Raw genomic sequence first — 18,927 nt, 5'->3', positions numbered from 1 at the left:
ACGACATGTTTTGATAAAGCCAAACCATAGTTATCATAACCGCGAGGATTATAAGGCGCTTTAAGAGTATATGGTAGGTGATATCATAGAACAGCTATACGGACATGGTTCCGAAAGCTGCAGACAGGCTCAGCTCATGCCCAAGCACTCTGCCTCCAGGATTGTTAAGGCCTGCCATAAAAGTGGCTGAAAGGTTACCCATGTGTCTATATATAAGGTAGGTATAGGAATACTATACCGAAGCAAGGGGTGATTACACGACCTTGCCCCAGCTGAGTGATCAGCCAGTTGTGTCATGATGGGAGGCTAGCCAGGGGTGGCATAATACATGCTGCAGCCCCTGGTAGGCCTAGGGTACACCCATGCCCTGGGTACCTAAGGTACACTGTACAGGGCCCTATAAGGTGATCCTTACCAATTGGGTTATGTACCTAAAGTACATAGTATGAATTTAGAGAGAGAACAGTTGGGCTGTGGGTTGGATTAGCAGGCCCACAGCCACATCTAAGTCAAAAACCAGTGAAGCAAAAGCAAAAAGTGGGGGTGACCATAGGAAGCAGAGCCTACTCTCCTACACCCCAGACCTATTGCAGAAAACAATATCTGGATGTTACTAAGCCAGCCAATTTTTTTGAAGCAATCAAACTTGAGGACTTCTTCAAGGGCAGTTGCTTAGTGGATAAGCGTGGGTGTTTGATTTAGGCGAAGCCAAAAGAGAAGTGGGCGAAGTCTCGCCTTGTCTACTATTGTAGTTCTACCCATATCTAACCTTAATGGGGTAAGCAGGGTGCTCTGGGGAAGGGAGCAAAGTAATCTTAAGAATTTGTTTTCTGTGCGAAGTAACCCCTCCAAGTTATCAAACCCCCAGATTTCAGCCCCATACAGGGCTGAGCCTATCACCTTCTGGTGTATATCTGAAGGTGGGCTGTGATCGTCTGGTTTGTGATGTCCTGTGTTCTATAATCAGAGCCCCAGTAGTTTTCCTCTGCTGGAGGATTTGCTTAGAGATGGGCCGTTACCATGCTATTTTCTCAGTGAAGGTTACACCGAGATAAACAAAGGTATCCACTCTTTCTAATGGAATCCCACCCAATAGCAATTTGCCTATGAATGATTTGTGGGGATTCATTAGCAAGAGCTTTGTCTTCGAGGTGTTAACTTCCAATCCTCTCATTCCACAGAAAGACATAAAATGATCAAGTAACAGTTGGAGACCACTGGGGTTTTAGAGACGAATAGCGAGTCATCCGCAAACAATAAAGTAGTTATTTTTACACTCCCTAATGAGGGAGCGTCTGTGTGGACTTTGCTAGTTGTTTCTCCACCCCATTTATGAAGAGCAAGAATAGGTTGGGGGCTAGAACACAGTCCTGCCTCACCCCTCTTATGACCTTTATTGGGTCTGACAATTGCCCTTGATTCCCCATCAAACTCTAGCATAGTTTCCCTTGTGCAACCGTAATAGGAGTGTCAGGATGTCCTGTGGGAGCCCCAGATCTTGGAGGACTTGCCAGAGTGTGGCCCTGGGGATAAATAAGATCGAAGGTTGACTTTAAATCGATAAAGGTAGTGTAGAGACTGCCCTACTCTAATGTCACTGTCTTCCAGGCCAGTAGAGTGAAGCGAAAGACTTGGTCCATGGTGCGGTTTTCCTCCTGAACCCTGCTTGGAAGGGGGAGAGTATGTTGTTCTCCTCCATCCATTTATTAATTTTGGTAAGAAGGGCACGGGAGAAAACCTTCTGGGCACCATATGTTAAGCTAATCGGTCGGTAGTTGGAAGGGAGCGAACGTTACCCCTTCTTATAGACCGAAATGATCTCTGCACCTTGCCATGATGGAGGTATAGTGGCCAACGTGGAAATTACGTTTGCTAATGTCCAGATGTAGTTTGTCCAATTAGGAATGGCGATTAGAAAGACATCTCCGGGTACTCCATCGGGACCTGATGCTTTATTTTTAACTATTGAGTTGATACTTTGCATGATATCTGCTGAGGAGAATAGGTCATTGTCTGGCTGCATATTGATGTAATCCTTGGAAGGGCCTTCGATGTCCATCACACCTGTTCCTGAGTAAACTGCAGAGAAGTGGTCAAGCTAAGCATCCTCTGTAATATTGTTGTTCGTTGGTCTAGGTCTTTCAGCGTCTCCCCTTGTTACGAACAACCAGAACTGCTGGGAATCTTTCCTTTGACAGGCATCGCAAATCTGTAGCCATCGATCCTCGACTCACTCCTTTTATGCTTCCGTCTGAGCTTTTTTGTATGATCTCCTAGCTAATCATATGTTTGATACGTTCTTGGCTTTAATCTCAGCTGCCAGATGTGGCCGTGCTTCCTTGCACTTTTTATTAAACCAGGAATGCTGCAAATTAATTGATGACTTCTTGCAATGAGATCTCAGGCAGTTAAAATGAGAAGCTATTTGCGTGAAAAAGGACGTGTGAATGTCCATGACCATTGCAAGCTCATCTTGATGCTCGCTCTGTTTTGAAGCTTAATAATGTTTTCTTTCAGAGTTTGCTTTATGGCTTCGTTTTTCTTAGTATCCATTGCTATCTGCGCCCATTGTAGTCCTCTGTTATCATTTGTGGGACATAGTGCCTTGGATGTGAGCATTGCGCCAGAACTACCATTATTTTTGATCCAGGGTGAGGTCATGGCAAGCTCAAGCAGATTATGGTTGCTGTCTATTGTTTTCCAGACCACCATGTCCAGCACTTCTGGCCACAGTCTCACATCTATCAATACATAGTCGATTCGGCTCGTTTTGGTAATTTTACTGAAGGTATTGGCACCCATCTTATCAGAATTGGTGCGACCATTAGCTGCCCTAAGCCCCTACTCAAGGGTTATAGCCTGGAGGTGCAAGGCAGTTTGTATCCATTTTCTGATCGGTGGTAAATCGAGGGGAGGGACATGCCACTGCACCTCTATCTGGTCTCTGTTAGTTATGTCTGCCGAGTCCAGTGTCTCAAATGTGGTATTAAAATCTCCTGCTACTATTAGAGGTGATGACGACTCTCTCTCCTCAAGGGTTTTTCCAGCGTTTGAAGGATTGGTGAGCTTGTGCCTGCCTTAACGCCACGAGCGTAGACATTGTATATGTCCATCATCCTGCCATTTCTGCCCTTGAGGGTGGTTGCAAGTATGTTGGGGCTATTGATCTTAATCTCTTAATCTGCCTTGAACCTTCCAATGCCAGCTGTGCTGTTGAGCACTGCATCGTCACCTGAACCCAGGAGAACGAGAGTGGCTCCAAGTACTAGTATACTGGACTCCTGTTTAAAGCAACAGGGACACAAAACGCTCCCACTATCTTTAACAGGACTCACACCCTAGTCAACCAAGAACCCAATTTCTCACAGTAGACCTATGATCTAAACAAAAGCTACATTGTGTGCGGATGGGCTTCTTGTGAAAGAGCAGAATGCCTTCACTCACAGTGAAGTTGGACAACGGCTTAGGTTTGCTGACCCCTTTGCCCTATGCTGTTTGCTGTAGTGGCCAGAATATAAATGTGTTACTTAACTCTTGATAAGGGAAGCAGCCCTATACCACTTCAAGTGTAACACTTTGTGTGCCCCTCTCGTTGTAACAATACAATCTTTAAGACAGTCTTAGGTCGTAGCACAGCATCTATGTTGACCCATGACTAAAAACTGGTACCAAGGATGCGTCTATATCAGCTGCTGGGGCACACAGGGCAGGGCTGCATGCCTCTCACCATGCAGGGGATTTTTCTGTGCCAACACATGATGTATTGATAATCAGATTATATGCATGAATAGCTCTGTAAATGTTCTATTATTAGTTACATCAATAGCAAAACTTTGAGACAATTAGCAAATAACGTTTTTCTTTAAAGAAATTATGTTAAAATGAAATGAAAAGGTATTGGTATCATCATATCATCAATGATGTAATTAATTATGCTATTTAACATGTCATGAGTGATGTAATATACAAGCTCATAAGCAATGCACAGGGCTCAAGTTATGGTCAGTGCACTCAACTTTAACTGGCATACTACAATTGTTTTAAGGTTCAGTTCAGTAACTCTATCTATCTATCTATCTATCTATCTATCTATCTATCTATCTATCTATCTATCTATCTATCTATCTATCTATCTATCTATCTATCTATCTATCTATCTATCTATCTATCTATCTATCTATCTATCTATCTATCTATCCATCAAAATAAATCTCAAGACAGACAGACAGACATACAGACAGACAGACAGACAGACAGATAGATAGATAGATAGATAGATAGATAGATAGATAGATAGATAGATAGATAGATAGATAGATAGATAGATAGATAGATAGATAGATAGATAGATAGATAGATAGATAGATAGATAGATAGATAGATAGATAGATAGATAGATAGATAGATAGATTAATATTGTAATTTCACTGATCTTTGTAAATCATTGTTACATTATCTGGGGCCTGGCTTATACTCATTTAAACTGACAAGAAACAAGTTAATACATTAATAACACTTTGTTTATTTTCAATTTAAGGCAGCATGCCTTGGCATCAATTCTCACCTAGCCTCTATCCATTCTAATGAGGAAAATGATTTTGTGTATACTTTGATGGGTAAACCTAGTGGGCCGAGTCCCGAAGCACCTTACTGGATCGGCGCACATGACACATTCCAGGTGAGTGACTGCTAGTCAGAGTCAAACAGTATGCATTTCTGACATATTTTCCATCTATACTTTTTGACACAATTTACACTTGTGCCCTTATCACAGGCTGAGATGCAATTCCGGTGCATATAATACTTTCTCAGAATTACAAAGTATGAGTTTAACCTCAATCCTTTGATGGTGGGCTTTCCAGCTAATTCCTATTCTTATAATGATCTTTCATGTTGTCCATGTGATGGAGTCCCCCATCAATCTACCGAGCATATTCCGTTTTTTTACATCTTTATAAGCAGCAGAGACACCGTATTTTAGTTCCTTTCTTACGCAGCAGGGGTGAACTGCGTGGTAAGGATGTCTTACACTTTTTACAAGGGCTCGATAAACCCAGAGTGTATTACATATAGGCCTCGTATCTTTGGGCAGCCTCGCTACCTAGGAAATAACTTAATTGGCTTGATGAGGGAAATGTGTGGGTTCAATCAGTCTATGTAATCAGGTATAAGTTAACTCAATTAGGAAATATTAATGTGCTCCATCAGTATTCCTATGGTATATTATGTTTCATGTGATCCCTTTGCCCTGTTAATATCTGTGATGATGTTTACATGTTTACTGATTTTGCTGCTATTGGATACATGATTTAGCACTTTGAAATTGTAGGTATTTATGTGCTAGATATGATGGAGAGCTTTTAACTTTGCACGTATCCTGGTATTTGTTTGAAACAGTGGATGTACTGTTTCAGCTCTAATGCATTATGTTTTTACTCATTTTACTGTGTGACTTTTATGAGATGGAAACATTGTGAATAAGGTTTGACTTGACTTGATGTTTTTGAATTGATCTGCTTTTTTCTTTGCTGCAGTATATTTTGTCATAAAATCCTGGTGAAATGTGTATGCCAAATGCATGCCAGGGCCAAACAGTACACAGGAATTATTGGGGATTCTCTGATTCACAAGCACCTGCCAACTCACACCATGCCACCATATGTCACACCATGTATGCTCCCTTCATAAACTCATCAAAAACAAGGTGATGAATGGAATGATGGAATTAATCTCAACCACTGGTAATCTCCCAGGCCACATCCCAATCCAGCGTTCTTCTCCCACTATGTCACCTCAGTTTAGCCCACCCATAATCAAATAAGTCTTGACCCTCCTCTACTGGAAAAAGTCCAGCCCCTACTATCAGACGAGGTTCTCCCTGAACCGCAACACATGCAACCCTTTACCGTTTAAAATTTATCAGGGTCCAGGCAGGTTAGCTAGGTTCCAGTAGCAATTTCTTTTATTCCAAGCTCATGCATTTTAACTGATACTATGTTAATTTATGACGTGTGGTTTATTCACCACATTCATTTGCTATTTTTATTTAAAGGAAGGTAATTTCGTGTTTACGGATGGATCTAAGATGAATGTTAACTTATTTGGTACTGGCCAGCCTGACAACTATAACAACAATGAAGTCTACGTTGGTATTCAAGGCACCAACAATGGTGAGAAGATTTTCATGAAACTAACTTGTCATTCATTCATTTTTGCCTTCACAGCTACAGAAAGAGCACTACATTTGCTTAAAGTGGGGCTATCACAGACCAAACAACCTCACGTTATAAACCACCCTTATAAACTCTAAATCGTTTGTAACTCCTGAAATATATATATGGATATATGCTGAACAGGACCTGTGTTAAATGGTAGCGGCAGTTTCAATCGATAACCTTTCAAGTATTTGCCCTGTGGTAATCGCCTCTCATACCACTCGATAATTTACCAATGAAAGAGGCAGGCGCCGGAGACTGGAAGGCAGGAAACAAAGTTTTATTCCGTCGGAGCAGAACACATCAGATCAGACAGCAAGGTATCGTCACGAGGTGCTCTAACTGCATCTCTGAGACCTGGTCTCTTATACACAGGTTTATTGCTTTATTACATATGGTACATTCTTATTGAGACTTTGATGTACGGAAAGACATTCCTTGGAACCCCCACTTCAAGCTTGTTCCCACACATATCTACAGTAGAAGTCCCCACCCCATCTACAGTAGGAGATGGCTATCACACAGCTGGACATTCCGCCAATTCCCGGGGGTGTGTGCAACCGGCCGGGTCTCAGGGGGTAGGGGCTTTGATCCACTGTAATCCCTTTGATGTGGGGTGTTTCCCTTACAGTAGGGGCAATAAACTGCGTCCGCAGGGCTAGGTGATGGCCTGGGATCGGGTCGGACAATGGGGCGCAGAGGAAGGGGGTTATCAAAGGAGAGGCATGACCATGTATGGGATGTCGGTCGGATGTGGTTCCGTAGCAGGGTCGCGCAGAAGGAGAGGGTTTACGGCCTGTATGAGAGAGCGGGGGTGGCCGGCGCGCGGGGGATGCTCGCAGCGCCAGGGGAAAGCGCTGGCGATCGAGAGTGAGCGGGGAGAGAGTGGGGTGCCTAAAATGGCGGCCGTGCATTCGCTGTGCGTGGCGCTGGGGAGAGGCAAGATGGCGCAGATAATGTTCAGTTTACAAGCTAAATTTCCACAGTCCTCCCTTTTAACATATCTCGCCAGCTTGTCTAGTTCGGATTTATCCCCATAAAACTACGGACTTCCACCTCATAAAGGGCTTTCATCCGCTCTGTTTCGAAGTCCAAAGTCTTAGGGCAGATGCAGTTCATAAAAAGCGAACATAAAGGTGGCAGACACTGAATCCCCAAGCAACATCCACATAGTATCACAATCGGTATTAGGATAAATGAAAACAGCCTCCATCCCCAACTTTTAATAGTGTCCCAAAACCAACTCCCCAGTGACCATTCTTCTTGCTCTTGATGGACCTCTGCGGACAGTCTGTGGAGGTGTTCAATTGCTTTGTAGACTGAGGGTGAGTTATCCGGTACGTAGGTACAACAGCTGGACCCAATGATGCGGCATGCTCCTCCACGATCAGCCAGAACCACATCTAGAACGAGGCGGTTCTGAAGAGCCACCAGGCGGACGGCCTGGAGCTCGGCGGTGTTGTTGGCGAGGACGCCAGCCGTAATGTTCATCGCCGTTTCGACGGCCTGGGTTAAGTGGCGGATGGCACGGCTGTTTGCCATTGGACCCCAGAGTGGAACAAGGCCTTTTACTGCGTCCATGAACTGTGCTCCGGCGGAGTCGGCTTGCACAATGTCTTTGGCCCGTTTCTGTCGGTGATGGTTTGCTGGAGCAACATATGTCGGAGGAAGGACAAAGGCGATGTAGCAGGTGCCTCCCCAACCTTTCGGAAGCCAGGTGTAGGCCTTAGTACCACAGACGAAGTACATATTCGGGGAGGCAACAAAGGAGGGTGGGTCAACTGAGTCCAATGTTCGGGTGATGAGGCAGGAGCTGTGGCCCACCAACTGTGCCCCCAGGCCTTCGAGGCACACAAATCCAGTGATGTTGATGACGGACAGGGCCACTGTTAGGGTGGCGGCCGTCCGTTTCCGGAGGTAAGAGAAGGTGGGTCTGGCTGGATTGTTGAACACTTGCATTTCAACTCGTTCTTTGGCAGGGATGTCCATGTGAAAGGAAGTGTTCGATCTCAGAGGGCAGAAGAGGGCAGAAGTTCTTCCAGTTTTGTTCAGCCAGAACCCATGGTAGAAGTGTGACATGGTTCTGCCGGAAGTGGCATTGTCCTTGTAGCTTTCTTGCAGGAGGATTAGCCAGGCGAGGCAGGAACCATGGACAGAAAAAGGTGAAGGGATGAAAGGGATAGAGTGTCCAGTGGCATGTGGTAGCAATCCACAGATCCAGCAGTTAGTGGCGTTGGCAGCAAGATTGTGTTGGTGGAGCAACTGCACAAAAGAGTTATTCCAGAACTCCTTACGCCTTTCTCGGAGTTGGGGTGAAAGTGAGATCAGATGGGGTTCTTTCGTGGTGGTAGGTTGAACGGTGGTCAGCAATGTCTTATGAGCGGGTGTGCTCTCCTCCATGATCCAGAAGGTGACCACGAGGAGAAGGCAAAAGAGAAGGGTAATGAAAAGTGCAATAGTCTTTAAGCTGTGCATCCGGTCAGTCTTTGGGTTTTTGTAGTGGATCTTCGGACGTCCGGTTGCTTCCATCATCTTCATGTCGGGCGCTTCCATCACCTTCAAGAGACTCGGTAGCGGGCAGAACCACAGACTTTGTTTAGTTTCTCTCCTGGTGGCCTTTGAGGTGACTAGGCTACCGCTCTGAGATTTTAACTTAGTTTGTGGTCTGCTTAGCCGAAGTTCTCTCCTTTCGTCGCAAGTTATACCCTTCTTTGGATGGCACAGTGGGATCGGGATATTCAATCAATTCAAGTGTCTCTGTATCCGGGCAGCGGCTCAGGGATGGTCGGTCTTTGTCCAGAAGTTCCTCTTGGGCGGTGATGTTGTCCGTGGTTGTCAGGGTCGGTGATACCTTCTTGCAGTGGTGTGCATGCAGCCAATTGCGTTTCCCCTCCACTCGAAGAGCTGTTCGGGTGGTGATCAGGACTTGCAGGGGGCCCGTCCACCGGGGCTCCAGACTCTTGGTGCGCTGGAAGTTACGCACTAAGACGAAGTCACCGGGTTGGATGTCGTGTCCGGGGCCCCTGGAAACATCGGGAATGGCGTGCAGCACCTGCTGATGGATAACAGACAACGTTTTAGTTAGATTGTACAGATAATCAGACATGAGGACGTCCGGGACATCGTGGATGGATGTTGGTTTTGGTGCAGTCCAAAGGTTCATGGGCCGCCCGAAGACGACCTCGTAGGGGGTTAAGTGGTGTTTGGTGGGGGTGGAACGCATTGATAGCAATGCTAGTGGGAGAGCGTCTGGCCATCTTGGTCCTGTGGTGGCGACTATTTTTGCTATCTTAAGCTTCAATGTGGCATTGTGTCGCTCAACCAGGCCTGCAGATTGGGGATGGAAGACCGCATGGAATTTCTGTTTTACACCCAACCCTTTTAAGATGAGTTGGATAACTTCGGCTATGAAGTGGGGGCCGTTGTCGCTCCACAAAATTCGACAAAGGCCGTATCGGGGGAAGAATTCCTTCAGTAGTACTTTTGCAGTAGTCATAGCGGTGTTGTCGTGGGTTGGATAGGCTTCCACCCACTTGCTGAAGGCACATACAACAACAAGTACGTACTTCAAACCCTGGCACCTTTCTAACTGGACATAGTCCATTTGTAGGACTTCAAAAGGGTGATTGGGGACCCCAAACCCTCCCCGGGGTACAGCAGTTCCTTTCCCAGGGTTGTGTTGGAGGCATACTAGGCATTGTTGGACCAGACGTTTGGCTGAGTCTGGGATTTTGTCGTTGTGCCAGACTTTGGAGATGAGCTCGATCATGGGGGCAGACCCTATGTGTGCGGGGGAGTGTGCCATGGTCAGCATGGGGATCAAGTATGAATCTGGTAGCAACCATTTGTTCAAGTCTTTAGTTCGCCAGCAACCGTCATCGTCCTTCAATCCCACCCGGGCCCATTCAGTTAATTCGTGTGGTGTGCTGGCTAGTTGGATATCCCTAATTGTTTCCCTAGCATCCTTCCATTTCTCAGTTTGTGACCTGGTCACGTACATACGGGTCGTGGACCTATTCTCGGCTGTGGTTCGGGCAGTAATGTCAGCCAGTGCATTTCCCTGTCCTATAATGTCTGTCACCTTCTTGTGTGCCTGGCATTTGATCACAGCTAACCGTGTGGGGAGGAGGACTGCTTCGGTCAGGGCAGAGACTAGATCTCCATGCAGGATGGGCGTGCCATGAGAAGTCAAGAATCCCCTCTCTTTCCATAAGAGCCCAAAGTGGTGGACTACCCCGAAGGCGTACTGACTGTCTGTGTAAATGTTTGCGGTTGTCCCTGCTGCCAGGAAGCAGGCTCGTGTGAGAGCAATTAGTTCCGCCGCCTGTGCGGATCGCTGTGTGATGCGGGCTGTCTCAACAACTGTTCGGGCTGTGGTGACTGCATAGGCAGCTGAGGTGGTTCCATCGGGGAGCTTGATGCATGAGCCATCCACCCACAGTTCTCCGTCAGGGTCCGGGAAGGCAGTATCCCGGAGGTCAACCCTACTCTTGGTTTGTTCGTCGGTGAGGGTCACGCAATCATGTATAGGGGACGCATTGGGGTCAGCGTCAGGGAGAGGCAGTAGAGTAGCTGGATTCAGAGTGGTGCATCGTTTCAATGTGATGTGGGGTGCAAGCAGAGTCAGTTCATAACCAGTCAGTCGTGCGCTAGTCAGGTGTTGAGTCTTGGTTTGGTTCAGGAGGGTGTCAACAGCATGGGGTACCAATACTGTGAGGGGGTTCGAGAGCACGATCCCCTCACTTTGCCGGATAGAGACAGCAGCGGCGGCTACTGCTCGAAGGCAGGTGGGCAAAGCTCTGGCTACAGGGTCAAGAGTGGCAGAGAAGTAGGCACAAGGGCGTTGTTTAGGGCCTATGGACTGGGTTAGGACAGACAACGCACATCCCTCCCTTTCGTGGGTGAAGAGGGAGAAAGGTTTAGTGTAGTCTGGGGTTCCTAGGACTGGGGCCGAGCAGAGGGCGTCTCGTAATTCTTTGAAGGAGGATTGACATTCGGGTGTCCAGGGGAGGGGGAAGGGGACATCTTTAGCCAGCAGGGAAAGCAGAGGTTTTACGATAAGACTGAAATTTGGCAACCACTGTCGACAAAAGGAGGTGAGGCCCACTAGGGACCGCACTTGCTTCTGAGTTTTGGGAACAGGGGTTTCTAGGATGGTTTGAATTCGGTCAGGGGTAAGTTTCCTCCCGTCTTTGGATAGTAGGTGGCCTAGATACGTTACTTGGGGCTGGCAGAATTGCAATTTCTTTCTGGAGACTTTGTGACCGTTCTCCGCAAGGAAGCGGAGGAGGTGAATGGTGGCTGTGACGGCAAGTGGAGTGGTGTCGGCCGCCAAAAGAATGTCATCGACGTACTGTATCAACACCACTCCATCGGGTAGTTGGACTGCATCTAGTTGCCTCTTGAGGGCTTGGCTATAAATACTGGGACTCTCAGTGTAGCCTTGGGGTGCCCTGCAGAATCTGTACGAACGGGCTTTTAAAGTGAAGCCGAACAGGTAGCGGCTGTCTGGGTGGATGGGGATGGAAAAGAATGCGTTCTTGAGATCAATAACAGTAAAGATGGTGGCAGTGGATGGAATCAGGGTGAGGATGGTGGTGATGTCTGAGACCACGGGGTACTGGGGTATGACTACTTTGTTAACCTCTCGCAAATCAACAATGAAACGGTAGGCTTTCTCATCCCCCTCGCCTTGCTGCTTTACAATGGGTAGGATAGGGCTGTTGCAAACATTACTGACTACTTCTTCTACCACTCCTGCATCTACTAGGGACTCGATGATTTCCACCAACGCCTTCTCGCCTTCAGGCAATATCCGATACTGTGGAAGCTTTGGGAGCACTGCGTCCGGTCGGACGGTTATGTGTACTGGGTCAATCACCATGCGCCCTACGTCTGAGTCGGTTTTAGCCCATAGATGTGAAGGTAATGTGTCGAGTAGGGACATGTCAGCATCGGTTATAGACAGCATACGCCGTGTGTGACAGGGTCTGGACAGATCTGGGTTATCGTGTAGGATGACTCGAACTCCGTCTGGGGAGCATCTGATGGTAGCTCGAAAATGTTTTAGCAAATCAAGTCCCATAATAGCATCGGGGGTGTTGGAGGAGAGCAGAAAGGTCGTGTCAGTGGTGTTATCTTCTAAGTCAAAGGAGATTGGTGCTGATAAGGGGTTAGTGGAGGGCGTTCCGTCAAAGCCTATTGAGGTTACGTGTGAGCCAGACAAGGGTGCCCTAGGAATCAGTCGTTTAGATAACGCACTACGTGTCGCCCCAGTATCTACCAGGAATGGAGATTTTGTGCCCAAGACCTTAGCGGTGACGTAAGGACCTTGCTGGTCAACACGGAGTTCGACTGGATCCCTCCCTTGCCCCTGGCGGTCCTATGCGAAGTCATGAGTGCTTTCGTAGTCGGACTGCTGACACTGGTTTTGTCGGGGTCGGTCAAAGGTGTTTGGTCTGCCTGGCCTGTCGTTGATGGCGTCGTTCGTGTACCCTCGTCCCTGTCCTCTATTTCTGGGGTCATATGCTGTGTCTCTGGGGTCCCTATTTTTGTTCATTTCCAGAAGGACCGGGCACTGGGATTTCCAGTGTCCGAACCCTCTACAGAACGCACATTGATTCCCATCTAAGTCTCTCCGTCCGTTGTAGGGTGCAGGGGTATGGTCTCTAGGGGGTAACTTTCTAGGGGCGGTTGGTTGGTAATTCTCTTTCGGGGGTTCCCTTCCTATGGTCACCCCTTGCAACTGTGCTATCATTACCCTCTCTTATAGTTCCTTTTTCTTCTTCTCTGACGCCCTATCGTTCTCGTTTTTCTGGTTTTCATAGTATTGGGCCATCTGGAGAATTGCTGCGGGTTTGGAGGCTGCCCAACTACTCTCGCTGGTCTGTAGTTTCTGGGAAACTTCTTGTGACAGACCCTTCACATAATTCTGGACAAAGAGGTGATGTCCGGTTGCGGTGGTCATGTCTTGGCCACTGTAATCGGAAAACACCGTCTCGAATCGGGAGAAGTACTCAGACACATCCTCCTGGGGTTTCTGGCGGCAAGCCGTCACTATCGACCAGTCCACCTTTCTTTCTGGGATTAGAGTCTTCAGCTTTTGTACAATCTTGTCTGGGAGCTCTAAGATGGCTTTCGGGGGTTTCTGTCCTGGTTCTCGCTGTTTATCTATGGTATCGAGTTGTACCCAGGTATATCCGAACGGCTCAGCGTGGTCAACTTTCCGGATTTGTTTCCACACATCAGCCGGCAGACATAGCCCAAAGAACAAGTCGATATCTGCTAAAGTCATTATCGTTGAGCCTAAGGCTGTACCCAATTCAGTGTAGAAGGCAGTCGGGTTCTTTCTCAAGTCGGGTAGAGTTTTTCTAAAGGTCAAAATATCTTGCCGGTCCCACGGCTGGTAGACCCAGTTATATACAACCCTTCCCTTCGCATCTTGGTGGTTGATGTCGTCATGTGTTCCCTGACCTCGTGGGGGGACCCAGTAGGGGGCAGCTTCTTTGATGGGCATCATGGCATCAGCCCTTCCTTCCTGGGGCTTAGTCGCTATGGGGGTTTCTGCTTTGGTGGTCTGTCTATGTTCTTTAAGGTGTCGGTAGACCTCGAGTGTACGAGTGAAGAGGTTCGCCACTTCGCCCTCTCTTTCTTCTCCAATGTCTACCTTCCTATATAGGGCCGTTAAGCCTTCGGGACCTTTATCGTGGTATCTATCCTCATATGCATTCAGGGCGTGGTAACAGAGCCGTACGACAAAGTGTCGTCTGCGGCTGTCGGCATACGAGTTATACACGTCTGTTATATACTCCTCACTTTCTTTTCGCTCCACCAGTGTCCCTACTATCTTATCAATTCCTGCTCGTTCATCCTTTGTTAATCAATTCATTCTGGTGGAATCTTTCTTTCCCATCTCATGGTCATCTAGCGTTATAGCCGACGTTGGGTTCAGTACAAGAGGCTCGGCCGGCGCGGAGGCCGTGAGGACCGAGGCCCCTGTACTGCTTTCGCTCGTGCTTGGGGGTTGTGGGTGTTACACTACTGATTGGGAGGGTGCGTATGGAGGGGGCATGTAAATGATCGGGGGACCTAATAGTAATTCGTCATTCGTTCGTTGCTTAGAGGTCAACTCAGGGTAGAGCAAAGAAGGGGTCCTAACAGCGTACTGGCCTGATGTTTCGGGCTCCTGCCTTAGTTTAGTTTCCCTTCTCTCCTTTATTTCTTCTTCTAACCTTCTAGCGGCAAGGTGGGCTGCCTTTCGTAATTCCTTTTCTGCTTTTACTTCTTCCCTCTTTTTCCGTTGCGTTGCTTCTTTGCGCCACATGCCGATACTGTCAAGCATAGTAGGCGTCGTCTTATTGCTACGCAGAGCTATTTCTAGCGCTTCTATCTTATGGTCGTCGAAGGATCCCATCAGTGGCCACTGACTCTCGGGGTCCTTCTTGGTATATTTATGCCACAGCTTGCTATAAGCTACGGCGACTAGTCCATATTTAGTGAACATGTCCTTATTAGGGGTGCCCTCCAGTGGAGCCGGATGGTTCACCTCTAATAAGCGGTCCGGGCAGAACCAACTACCAATCAGTGGGGAGAAGATAGGCATGACGGGTTTCAACGGGGACAAAAGTCAGCACTACCTATCTTTTCACTGCTTGCAAAGACTAGACAGAATATCTCTATTCCTCGTTATTTGTAAGCAGAGAATACCTCCAAAGAACCAATATCGAACAACTAGTGTTCGGACAATCAATCAATCAATCAATGGGGAGATAAAGATAGGCACGACGGGTTTCAACGGGGACAAAAGTCTGCGTTACCTACCCTTCACTATTTGCAAAGACTAGACAGAATATTTCTATTCTACGTTATTTGCAAACAGAGAATATCTCAAAGAGCACTATTCTTCAAAACAATCAATGTTCGGACAATCAATCAGTGGGGAGATAAAGATAGGCACGACGGGTTTCAACGGGGACAAAAGTCTGCGTTACCTACCCTTCACTATCTGCAAAGGGAGAGAGAGAGAGAGTATTTCTACTCCTCCCCATTTGTAGACAGCGAATATCTCAAAGAGAACAATCAATAAGCAATACTAGTATTTCCAAAACTTCAAACAATCAATCAATTATTTCGCAATTTGTCGTGTATCACGACCTTACCCGGACCGCGTGGACAGTTTCTCGTCTTCCGCCTCCAGCGCCCGATCGTCCTCTACTCTCCGTATTTGCCGCGGCACTCCTGATGGTTCCCAGTCAGGACCGTAGATCACTCGAGAGAGGTCTGCTCGGAACCAGTGAAGTTCGGATGATCGGCTGCCAGACGAGGGTCTATGGGGCAGGAGCTCTCCCGATCGTTGCAGTCGTTCACTCTGTCGTCGGGACCTCTCCCACTGGATCCACGTGTCGCTGATGGGCCCCACGTTTGGGACGCCAATTGTTAAATGGTAGCGGCAGTTTCAATCGATAACCTTTCAAGTATTTGCCCGGTGGTAATCGCCTCTCATACCACTCGATAATTTACCAATGAAAGAGGCAGGCGCCGGAGACTGGAAGGCAGGAAACAAAGTTTTATTCCGTCGGAGCAGAACACATCAGATCAGACAGCAAGGTATCGTCACGAGGTGCTCTAACTGCATCTCTGAGACCTGGTCTCTTATACACAGGTTTATTGCTTTATTACATATGGTACATTCTTATTGAGACTTTGATGTACGGAAAGACATTCCTTGGAACCCCCACTTCAAGCTCGTTCCCACACATATCTACAGTAGAAGTCCCCACCCCATCTACAGTAGGAGATGGCTATCACACAGCTGGACATTCCGCCAATTCCCGGGGGTGTGTGCAACCGGCCGGGTCTCAGGGGGTAGGGGCTTTGATCCACTGTAATCCCTTTGATGTGGGGTGTTTCCCTTACAGTAGGGGCAATAAACTGCGTCCGCAGGGCTAGGTGATGGCCTGGGATCGGGTCGGACAATGGGGCGCAGAGGAAGGGGGTTATCAAAGGAGAGGCATGACCATGTATGGGATGTCGGTCGGATGTGGTTCCGTAGCAGGGTCGCGCAGAAGGAGAGGGTTTATGGCCTGTATGAGAGAGCGGGGGTGGCCGGCGCGCGGGGGATGCTCGCAGCGCCAGGGGAAAGCGCTGGCGATCGAGAGTGAGCGGGGCGAGAGTGGGGTGCCTAAAATGGCGGCCGTGCATTCGCTGTGCGTGGCGCTGGGGAGAGGCAAGATGGCGCAGATAATGTTCAGTTTACAAGCTAAATTTCCACACCTGTGTATGTGTTTATTCGATACCCAATGTTGGATAGTTTGACTGTTTTATAATAGATAAATCATTCATCAAGGAATCCTCATTTTCTTTAGTTTGCACATCGTTTAAATGCTGTTAATTGTTTTCTCTGTAATCTATTCTACTTTGAACAGTAGTATTTATAATAGGTGCTTAAAAATATACTATAGAAATATGGTTTATTGTTGTGTGTCACTTTAACTGATGTGCCTTGCTCTGAAATGGTTTCTACTGCTTAGCACCAAGCCTGCTCAAGCGTTTTTGTTAATTCTCATGAGAAGACCAGTTGTGGTTGACAAGTGCTATGTCCATTTTTTTCATTTCTTTGTCCGAGAAAAGAAAAGTGGTTGTTTTGCTGATCATGAGACCTCAGCTTACCGCCCCTCTGGAGACTCTGCTAGTATTTCATTATGATCCCTGGTAGTGAAATGAGATACGACCCCCACCAAATAGACAGACAAATAAGAATTAAGTACCTCAAAAACAAATAGCCAATTGGTAAGTGTGCTGGGGGTTGCACGTTGTATTGCAATGTTTTCCCGCTTGTTTAAATAGTAAGCGGAGTTACTGATTTGAGACTGTATCATATTGGTTTTTGCTGGAAGGAAGATAGGCCTCAATAACTCATATTTCTTCGCCATCTGTTAACAGTGAACTTATTTCTCTCTTTTTCCTTTCCTCTGATTTTCTGCTGGGTATTGTATTTTCAGCTGAATACAGATGTTTAACTTGTCATAGTCAAAGGTTAACTAGTGGCATTTTTTAAAGAGTCCATTGTTTTGCTATCATTACTCAGCCCACAGGCATGGCCATACATAAATAAATGTTGGTAAGTAATATATTTCATACCTATCATGAACATCATAAAACTCAGATCAAAATGTAACTCTTCGCCTACAGTGGAGGCTAAATATTCTGATATTCATGACCAAAATAATAATATTCAACATGAACCTGAGGTAGCAGTTGTCCAGAGTTGATCATCTGCAGCAGAAATCGCAGAAACCCAATGCTTTCATAGCTGCTTTGAGACAAATATCAGTCTCGGTCTGTAGTTTTTGGTAGAATTGCAATACGGAATGAAAGTGATATTCAGAGCTGTATATCGCTTTTTCTAAAAATGGTCTCGCAAGTTTGACTTTTCATGTAAAGGCGAAGTTGTATTTATCTCATAAAAAATTGAAAAATCCTTATTAAAAGTAATTAAATGTTCAAACTGATTTACCCTCCTGAACCCATGTAGAACTCTTATGTGTAGCTTCTTAGATCCTACTAGCCTTATAGTAAAGAGAAATCCCTTTGATTCCAAAGTGCAATACAAGGTGTATTTTAGGTGGTTTTAATACTTCTAAAAGTCCCACAAACTGTGCTAAATCCGGCACATTTTTGTTAATAAAATATTTTGGCTATTAAATGTAGAAAAGACTTTGGTTAATTCTAAGCCATTCTAAAGATGATCTTATTATTTTAATTGAATAATGTGCAAGGAAGCAGCCCATGAATATTGCCTAGTCCAGGTGTATAACTTGATGTCTTCTGTCATTATATAATTACTTCCTAGAACATTCTGGTAATGTTATTCTCCCAGTATCAATTTTGGCCTCCGTATTGAAGAATTTAGAACATAAATTGGTAACTGCCGAAATAGAAAGAGAAGTTTGGGAAGTATAATCGTAGGAATATAATTAATTCTACCAGAAAGGTGTAGTGGTACAATCCTTAGCTTGATAAAACATTTTTTTGAAATCTCTGCTCATTTGTTGACGAAATTTCAATAAGAACCCATGGTATATTTAGTTAATTCAGTAACTTTTAATGTTATTAAGTACTGCCCTAGAACAGGGGTCCTAACCATTAGTTAGTATGATAATATATCCATTATGCATGAATAATTGCCTTTCATTTGCAGTATGGGTGGGAAGAGGTTTACTGGTACAGCGAGCATTTCAAGAATAATAATATCTAGTCATCATGACTACAAATTGCTTGTGTCAAAAGACCGATATACAAAGATATTGGCTTTTCCAAGGAAACAGTTGTACAAGGAAAAACCCAGTCAATGCTGGAAAGATTTAACGATTATTCTGGAAGGTAACTAGTCCTCTCCCTCCAAAATCTTTGCTATATTAGTGACGAATGGTGCATTTCGCAGTACATTTGGCCAGTAACATTGGTACAAAAATGTGTTATTTAAATATGATTGGAAAAGAGGGTTTGGCGAACTTTCCCACTGCAAACGTTTTAGATATTTTTGCCTTCATTTTGAGTAGTCTGGTCATTCTGACCCTTGTAGAAATCCCTGTTTGCTTAGGGGTCGGAATTGCTACTCATATGAATATATCACCACCACCCCCACCAGTACTGAGTTTAATAAAGTTTTTATAATCTATTAAACTTTGGTTTTTCAAATTAGCTGGACCAA

At 46.0% G+C, this 18,927-nt stretch overlaps 1 protein-coding gene across 1 annotated transcript in view; it reads left to right on the top strand.

Moving 5' to 3' along the window:
• The window catches only part of LOC146854040 (alpha-N-acetylgalactosamine-specific lectin-like), a 224,077-nt gene that overhangs the window by 172,771 nt on the left and 32,379 nt on the right, over nucleotides 1-18,927 (top strand). Inside the window, exons 4-5 of the mRNA XM_085650489.1 lie at nucleotides 4,538-4,678; nucleotides 6,053-6,170. Coding sequence (XP_085506615.1) covers nucleotides 4,538-4,678; nucleotides 6,053-6,170 — 259 coding nt within the window. The remainder of the gene's footprint in view (nucleotides 1-4,537; nucleotides 4,679-6,052; nucleotides 6,171-18,927) is intronic.

The sequence above is a fragment of the Triturus cristatus genome, chromosome 4_1, assembly GCF_964204655.1.
Source record: "Triturus cristatus chromosome 4_1, aTriCri1.1, whole genome shotgun sequence".
Classification (NCBI taxonomy): domain Eukaryota; kingdom Metazoa; phylum Chordata; class Amphibia; order Caudata; family Salamandridae; genus Triturus; species Triturus cristatus.
Note: the sequence above shows the minus strand (reverse complement) of the source record. Positions and strands in the feature narration are given on the sequence as shown.